Source organism: Rhinolophus sinicus, chromosome 7, assembly GCF_057876585.1.
Source record: "Rhinolophus sinicus isolate RSI-liver-muscle chromosome 7, RSI-T2T, whole genome shotgun sequence".
In the NCBI taxonomy this organism is placed as follows: domain Eukaryota; kingdom Metazoa; phylum Chordata; class Mammalia; order Chiroptera; family Rhinolophidae; genus Rhinolophus; species Rhinolophus sinicus.
This window is the reverse complement of record NC_142507.1, coordinates 33,199,472-33,208,857: the sequence shown is the minus strand read 5'-3', so window position 1 is coordinate 33,208,857 and position 9,386 is coordinate 33,199,472. Positions and strand designations below refer to the sequence as shown.

Sequence of the window (9,386 nt, the reverse complement as noted above, 5' to 3'; positions counted from 1 at the left end):
TGGTTGGTAATTTAAAAAAAAACAAAAACGTTGTGAGGTTTAAATCTATAACAAAGTGGAAGGTGTTATTCCCCAGCAATTTCTCTTCCAAAGATGCCTCCTCTTCAGCAAGCTCTTCAAATGTTGGTGTTACCCAAGCTTCAGTCTAAAGCTTTCTCTTCTTCCTCTCTGTAGACTCATGGCTCTGCGAGGGTGATTATAATGCACTTTATTTTGGTCACCCACTGTCCCTTCAAATTTCCTTGTGTCACTAGTTCTTCCCCTGCCATTGGATGATTATTTGAGCTATTCCCTTGTTGCTCTTAGCTAACAAAAAGTCCCAAAGTCCCTGAAATAGAAAACCTCAGCCATTCATATAATTAAAATATCCAGTATTATTTGCTATTTGGTGCTCCAAACTCAAAGTAGAGCCCCACTAAATGGCTTCCTCTAGCTCCTGCATACACATTAAATCCCCCAACAATGTGGCACTCAAGAGGTAGCATATAATGGGCAAAATAGCTTTTGGTTCCTCCCGTGAGGAATTCCTGGTATTACTCAGCTCGTGTTCTACATTCTGCTAATGTGAGTGACCACTGAGGAATCTCCCAGTGCCCAGGAAGGAAAAGAATATCATCAGACACTCCAACATGTCCGGTTTCTCCCTCCAGGCTCAATGTCTCTATCACTGTATAAATAGCCTCATTTTTAACAGAAATATGACAACCACAACAATAGCATTATTTTACAGCAGCACTAAAGCATATTTTAAAAATGCATTTCATTTCAAAGCCACTCTAATGTAAGCCTTTTGGAGTCTTTATTCTCCTTCTCTCCAGAAGCAGCCTCTGTCCCTGAATGCCACTGGGAGGGCTGAGGAAGGTGGGTAGCATCTGCCAGGGACACAATGCTGCCTCCCAAGTCTTTAGTGATTCACAGGTTGTAAATATACTTGACTCTGCAGCTGTATGTTTACATCAGGAATTCATAAATGGTCATTTGCAACTTTCAGATGGTTAGCAGTTAATGTCACTCCATTTCTAATATAGCCACAAATGCCCATATCACATTCTCAACCACATCAATTTTCACAGGTACAATGATGTTTTTCTTAGTGCTTTCTTTTATTTAGAGTATAAGAGGTAAACACCATTTTGCTTACATTTACTTTTCCCAAAATCAATCTTAAATAAATCCTTCAGTTACAAATGAGTATTTTCAGACTGTTTTAAATTACCCTGAAACACTTCTCATCTAATGGACATATTTACTTTGCAGAACCTGCAGTTTTATATCAATTTTGCATGGGATTTGGTCAAACTGACAGCTATGAGCAAAATGCTGCACAGGAGTTGCTCGTGGGTGTCCCTATGACCAAATATTTACTACCCGCAGCCTAAAGTATCACTGGGACTATAGCCCTAACTGCCAGCTATTGTTTTTAAAATATCTCAGGGCAGAAGGACAAGCTGACCTAATCAGGAGGTCATTTGAATAGATTTTATAGTGCAAGGCATAGCTAATGCCTGGTTGACATTCCAACCCAGAGAATTTTTTTCATCTGTGATTAATGGATTTGACATCCATTTTCCCACTGCTTTTGCTAAACATGTAGTTCAAGATTCATTGTTATATACCAGTGAGGTCATAGGAAACTAAACTCTTATGACTGAAAATATTGTGCCAGAGGCCAGAGTTTTTCCAAAGAGTTTAGATCATACTAAGAAGTATAAAATGTTTCAGGATCTCGATCCATTGAATGTCACAATTTCACCAACATGAGGAATAATTTTGAATGGAAAATGGATTGGATGAGTTAGTAACATGATAAACCCATAGGTAGGTGATGAAATTTTTAAATAAATTTTAAGAGAGTAGCAGAATAAGGAGGGATTGAGATGGAGGAAGAGGATATCCTTCTAGTTTCATAAGTGGTTGACTTTCCCGTTTGCTCTGCTTCTACATAACATTCAGTAGTCAGAAACAATAAGAGTAAAAATGTAAAGTCCTATAACATTCATTTCTCATTTCACTGATTTAAATAATCAAGAACTTTGCTAGTATAGACAGGAAACATATGCTCCTAGTTAATCTGTCACTATCAGGACATAATGTTAGACCCTTAAAAGTTTCCCTACTCCTTTCTAATAATTAAACAACCTTCTGGTACACAAAGAGCAACTGTCATTCATACCTCTGAAGAAGACATATGGTACAGCAACCAAGCCTTCATGGCTAAACTACCTGGGTGTGAAACCCTGCTCCATGTGACCTTGGGCAAGTTATTTAACCTAATCTCAGATTCCCCACATGTAAACAAGGATAATTATAATACTTTACAGGGTTATTGAGGATATTAAAAGGAACAATGCACAAAGGGCTTAGGACCTCACCAAAAAAAATTTCAACAATTATTAGCTATTTTTTTTATCAGGTAGCTGAAATAGTTAATCATTTTTTGAAAAGTGAATAGCATTTCTCTTCACCAGTTACATTAGACCTAAACATGATCTATCAAATCTGCCCTTTAATATAAGCAACTAATGACTGTGCGACGTGTATATAAATGCAAATTCCCAGTGAATTTAGAAAAATGGTAATCCTCAAGTCCTCAGTAAGAAGAAAGTGACAATTGCAACGTTTGTGTTTATTTGCTGTACTTTGTAAGTGGAGTAGGTGTCCTGAGTAGAGCCTAAATACTGGTCAACAGTGACAGCAAGGGAGAACCATGGACCGATGCATGAAACTGCGTTCAGGTGATTGTTTTATTATGAGAAAGTCAATTGTTACTAAATTGCACCGCCATGTGGGAGTTACAGGTGTCATAACGTGAATGTGTTGACTGACTGGGGCTCCGTTGTGAAATGAAACGTGAAATTTTAGCATACTTTTGGAACAATATACACATTTTTATTTACTGTGAATTTTAATGCTTTTGTGAAAGCATAACAACTTACTTACAGCACATCAATGATTAGTTTCAAAATGAGACGTGTAAGCACAATGTGGGTTCATTAATTGCTCATTACCCCTGCCTGCTACAAACATTAGCCCTGTGACCAGACTCTGGCTGCAGCACACATAACATACACACTACATTAGTCCTTCCCTCTTCTCCTGTCTTGGGCTAAGAGAGTCCAGAATGGGTACCATTAGCAATTCCTAATGGAAGGTTTAATTCCTACTTGGAAGCAAACAGTAAGAAATTAAATTAATTCAATCTAAAAACATACAGTAGCAATGCCATTTCACAAGGGAAGCTATTTAAACAGTTAACTCTGAGTGAACTCTTCCTGCTCTTTGATTGGAAAGCGTTTCAGACCTTAATTACCATGTTCTGTGAGTCTGTGACAGATCGTCCCTGTTTTAGAGACGTCTTGCCAGGATAAAGCAGGCTGCTTCTTCTCTTTTTTTCTTCTAAGATGACTACACTTAATTAGAGCTAGAGTAATTAACTCTTTGTGAGTTTGGTCTCGTTTCACCAGTAAATTTTGATTCTGGCTGAAATCATCTGCTTCTGTTGTCTTTGTAGAAATTCTTAATAAAAACAATTTGGAGCAAAACTTTATCTGTATGAAAGGTAAATTTTTAAGCTGTTTTTTTTTTAAGTGCAATAAACAAAATTGTAAAACTTTTAAAAAACAAATGGGAACATTTCTAGAGCAGCAATAGAAAGAAAGAGGAAAGCGAGGTGAAGAACAGGCTTTCCCTGATAGCCCCACGACCACAGGCAATTCATCCACCCCACCCCACCCCCCAGGTTCCTGTTGTTTCATGTGTACAGTGAGATTGGTAACACTTAACTCATAGGGTTGCTGTGATGGATGCCTGGCATACATCAGGTGTTCAATAATTGTGAGCAAATTTTTCCTGTCCTCCCTATCTTTGATCATAAAGTAAGTCACTCTGCATTTTAATTCTCTGACTCTATTATAGTACACAGCAGAATGGCTGTCAATCTGCCGAACTTTCAAACTGGTAGCACCCCACTGTCATCCTGCTCCTCAGAGAGTCTCCTTTTGGGTGACAATGTCTGTTCATAGATCTAAGAAGAAGAAATGACAGACTGACTTGAAACAGAGAAGTCTGGGATATGAAAGGTTATACTGAATGTTATAGAATGGTAGAAGTTGCAGAGAAAAAGGATACACTCTTCATTAGTGATACCCCAATAAAAATTGATCACATTAGGATCACCATGACAAAGAATAATTCCATCAGTAGCATCTTTTAAGATAAAATATAAAGTTTCTTTCTAAAAGTAATTTAGAAAAAGAGAAAAATCTATCTAGCTAAGGATGGCTTTATTGCTCTTTTGAAATTTTTTAAAAAAATAACTTTATAGATTTCATAAAAATGATACATGCTTGTTATAGAAAAAGAAAAAGTCAAGCAATAGGGAAAAGAACAATGAAAAAGTAAAAAATTATTAAAAACTTACCATCTCCCAAAAGACATGGTTAACCACTATTTCAGGCATTTCTTTCCTCATATACATAGGGGTCATTTTTATTATACTTGAATTAACTGAACAAGATGTCAAAATATCTCAGTAAAGTTAATCAAAAGTATTCTAAAAAGCGCCGGGAGGCTAGAGTTATTTATATATTTTAAACTAAATGTTTTAATTTTAGGTGGAATCTATCAATTCCCTGCTGTAACAATGCATGAAATTGACACACTTAGGCTTCCTCCCCCTTCTGATCATTTTATTTTATTTGTGTATTGTTAAGGTTTATAACATTTACATTCTATTAACTGAGAGAGATTTCAAAGTTTAGTTCTATATTTAAATGGATTAAATGTTCATCTCTAGTATTTTCATTTCAAAATTTTTTTTTTACTTTGATTTATCTCTAGTCTGGTTAGCTTATGCTGTCTAGTTAAATTTGGATTATTTCTTTTATAAGTTCTGTATTCCTAAAGTCCTTGAACACAAACATGTTTGTTATGCCTCAAGGACCACCTCCTTAGGTGAAAATTGTTGGATTTTACATTCCCCTAGAATGAAACACACTGTTTTCAAGCACCTGATGAGCTCTCAAACTAATGCATAAGGAGGAATCTAATATCAATCTGATAGTTTTCCCTTCGTGCGTGCCTTGAGTTTTGCTTTGATGCCTATTTATTTTAACCTTAGGTTTAGTAAATTCCCTAGGATGTATACTGGTACTGATGACTCTGACCTGTTTTCCTGGTACATGAGACCAGTTCACATACTGATTCAATTCTTTATGAGAAAGAATTTTTTAATTTAATTTTATTTTTTGTATTTTTTTTTTACTTCATAGATAAAATTATTAATGCTTTCATGATAGAGACAGCAGAACATTAAACCAAATATCGGGCCCTTCTGAGCTTGGAACCCTATGTGACTACATAGGTTACAGCCATCTCGGATGTCGATTTTTAAAATGCCTCCATATGCCCGTTGCTTTACATGCACTTTCTTTCTTTTTTTTTTTTTTTTTTAATTTATTGGGGTGACAATTGTTAGTAAAATTACATAGATTTCAGGTGTACAATTCTGTGTTACATCATCTACGAATCCCATTGTGTGTTCACCACCCAGAGTCAGTTCTCCTTCCATCACCATATATTTGAGCCCCCTTACCCTCATCTACCACCCACCACCCCCCTTACCTTCTGGTAACCACTAAACTATTGTCTGTGTCTATGAGTTTCTCTTTCTCATTTGTTTGTCTTGTTCTTTTGTTGTTTTTGGTTTATATACCACATGTGGGGGCAGAACCCCAGAAAGTAGTTTCCAGGCTCTCGGCCTCACATAGACAGGTGCTGGCTCAGGTAGTAAATGGCCAACTGTGATTGCATGGCCATCAGCTGTGGCTAGTTGGCCGTCAGCTGTAACCAGTGAGCCATTGGCCACTAATATAACTGCTGTGGCTACGCCAGCAAGAGAGGGAAGAGAAAAAGAATGGGGGCTAGCAAGAAGATGGTGGCTGGGCTGGCAAGTGTGGATGGCGGTTTGCGGACAGTGTGAATCCAGCCTCCATTGAGAGTATAGTGCCGCCAGAGAGAATATAGTGGTATGACTCCCCTACCTATGGCTCCGTGGGTGTTCCTTTTTGGCCTCACCATGTCCTGCGTTCTTTTTTTTTTTTTTTTTTTTTTTTTTACAAAGGAAAGCTTTTAATTATGTACAATTATATAATGCAAATATTAACAAATAAGAGAACAATGAAAAGGAATACTTAGCCCCTTCTTGCCATGAATCTAGGATTTAGGAAGCTGACTTAATATTAAAAGCTGAAGCACACCATGGGCATCAAGACAGAGAATCCGTGGTATTTTTTTCAATTTGGACATCTTGTGAAGTGATATATGACTGTCGGACAATTAGGTTCTCGTACATACCCACATGATGGAAATAATGCCCACAACTTCTCTACCTAAAACCACCTTCGGAGTCACACTAGAAAATTAGTCTCATTCCTTTACAACCAGAACTCAACTTGACCCCTAAAATGTTTCATTGGGTTTGATGCTGAATGACTTTGGATGTTTCAAAACTTGAAAAACATCTACACAAGATGAAGACTTCTGATCACAAAGGATATTTAAAAGAATAGGCCACGAGTTCTGAAGGTCATTCCAAAACAGAAATTTAAAGTACATTGCATTCTGGGAAAAAGTGTCTATACAACATTCTTTGGGATGCATCAATGTTGTCACTTTTATGAAAAAATAGAAGTGCTCTGCAGTCAGCCAGTTATCCTCAAAGACAACAGGGCAGATATCAACAGCTCAGCTTGCCACAGAGTCGCCATGTGCTGTAACAAACACCCTTCCCGTTTTTCTCCCCTAGAGCACCTTGTGGCCCCAAAGCTGCATAAGGTCACTGACAAGATTTAGAGCAATGTGTGGTAGGCAGTGTTTGTAGCTGAAGCTTGAGCAGTTTTCGAGCTGGTGAGGGAACTAATTGTTGCGTGCTTCTCTTTCCGAGCTGTACTGACACCTTGTGGAGGCACTGAGTACTTTCATCCATAAAGGCATGCAGCTGCCTCACTGATCCTTGCAGTTCTTCCATCATCAACTCCATGTAATCAAAGACTTTGTTCTGGTTCTGTAATATTTTCTGGTAGTCAGGCTTTGTATTAAGGACTTCACTCTGGGAAGACCCAAGATATGCTGTAGGTTCCACCTCCACTTCAGTAATTTTGGTTTCAGTTGATCCTCTGGATGTGATCTCTTCAGCCTCCTTCTGGTAGCGCAGCAAGAGCTGATCCCAAGCCTGACGTTCTAAAGAAAATTTTGTTATATATTCCTTCATCTCAGCCACTGATGTTTCCAGAGACAAATCTGATGCTTTTTCTTGTGAATCTTCAAAACATTTCTGTAGAGTTCCATTACTTTCCAGCTTGTCTGCAAAAAGTTTTAATTCTTCAGAAAGAGAAGATGCTTGGGCTCTAAAACTTTCAAGATTGAAGCCCTCAGTACCCCGTAGGAAAGGTTCAAGTTTCTGAACAGAGAACTGGAAACTGGAAAGCAGGAGAGTGCCAAGCCGTTTGCTTTCCGCCAAGTTGACGCTGATGGTTCTGCTTAGTTCTGTGATGCCCTGATGAAATGGAGGCAGTGACTTCCGCCGGTTCACTTCTTTCATACTTGCTCGCCGCCAGGATTGCCTCCTGTCTCGATGATGGGCAGACTGTTCTTGGGGGGACAAATGAAGGGACGTGGACTGAAGTCCTTCCTGGTGGCTGGGATCACAGCTTCCCTCTTTTTTAGGGCTAGAGCCAAGGTGAATTTTCTCCTTCGAAACGCCTTGAATCATCTCCAGGGAAGCAGATGCTTTATTACACACTTTTACAGGGTTGAGATCTTCTACAGTCTCTGATCTAGTTTCTGAAGTCATCCTGGATGGAGAATCCTCAGAGCGACGCCTGTCCAGCCCGGAGCCTCCGTTCCTGAAATAAATGGCCGCAGGCCACTCTCCGCGGCCTCCGGTTACCTCTGGACGCCCTGCGCCACTGAGCCTCTCCTTCCAGGTCGGCGGACCACACCCCGCGTCTGTCCTGCGTTCTTATGTGGGGAGCGGGAGCAGAGACCCCACAGGCCGTCCCACACGACAAATGGCGCTGTGAGCAGGATCTCCCGCATGACACCACATATCAGTGAAATCACATGGTTCTCTGCTTTTTCTGTCTGACTTATTTCGCTCAGCATTACACTCTCAAGATCCATCCATGTTGTCACAAATGTTCCTATATCATCTTTTCTTACCGCTGAATAGTATTCCATTGTGTATATATACCACAACTTCTTTATCCATTCATCTATCAAAGGACATTTTGGTTGTTTCCATGTCTTGGCCACCGTAAACAAAGCTGCAATGAACATTGGAGCACACGGGTCTTTATGTATAAATGTTTTCAGATTTTTTGGGTAGATACCCAGGAGAGGGATTGCTGGGTCATATGGTAATTCTATTCGTAATTTTTTGAGGAACCTCCACACTGCCTTCCATATCGGCTGCACCAGTCTGCATTCCCACCAACACTGTATGAGGGTTCCTTTTTCTCCACAGCCTCTCCAACACTTGTTACTATTTGTCTGGTTGATGATAGCCATTCTGACTGGAGTGAAACGATGTCTCATTGTGGTTTTTATTTGCATTTCTCTGATGATTAGTGATGTTGAGCATTTTTTCATATGTCTATTTGCCATTTGTATGTCCTCTTTGGATAAATGTCTCTTCAGGTCCTGTGCCCATTTTTAAATTGGGTTGTTCGGTTTTTCGTTGTTGAGTTTCATGAGTTCCTCGTATATTTTGGGTATTAGCCCCTTATAGGAGGCACTGTTTGCAAAAATCTTCTCCCATTCAGTTGGTTGCCTCTTTATTTTGTCGATGGTTTCTTTTGCTGTGCAGAAGCTTTTAAGCTTCATATAGTCCCATTCGTTTATTTTAGCTTTTATTACATTGCCTTTGGAGTCAAATACATAAAATGCTCTTTGAACCCAAGGTCCATAAGTTTAGTATCTATGTTTTCTTCTATACAGTTTATTGTGTCAGGTCTTATGCTTAAGTCTTTGATCCATTTTGAATTAATTTTGGTACATGGTGACAGATAGCAGTCCAGTTTCATTCTTTTGCACATGGTTATCCAATTCTCCCAGCACCATGTATTGAAGAGGCTGTCTTTCCTCCATTGTATGTTTTTAGCTTCTTTGTCAAAAATTATCTGTCCATATTTATGTGGTTTTATTTCTGGGTTCTCAATTCTATTCCATTGGTCTATGTGTCTGTTTTTCTGCCAATACCATGCTGTTTTGATTATTGTAGCCCTGTAGTACAAGGCAAAGTCAGGAAGTGTGATACCTCCATTATTGTTCTTTTTCTTTAAGATTGCTTTGGCTATTCAGGGCCTTTTGTGGTTCCAAACAAATCT

At 38.9% G+C, this 9,386-nt stretch overlaps 1 protein-coding gene across 1 annotated transcript; it reads right to left on the bottom strand.

Moving 5' to 3' along the window:
• Positions 1-6,115: 6,115 nt before the first annotated feature.
• Positions 6,116-8,002, bottom strand: LOC148757788 (kinetochore-associated protein DSN1 homolog). The gene has a single exon (XM_088799744.1). It carries the CDS (start codon positions 7,850-7,852, stop codon positions 6,836-6,838), a length of 1,017 nt encoding a protein of 338 aa, XP_088655870.1. The 5' UTR covers positions 7,853-8,002; the 3' UTR covers positions 6,116-6,835.
• Positions 8,003-9,386: the final 1,384 nt, after the last annotated feature.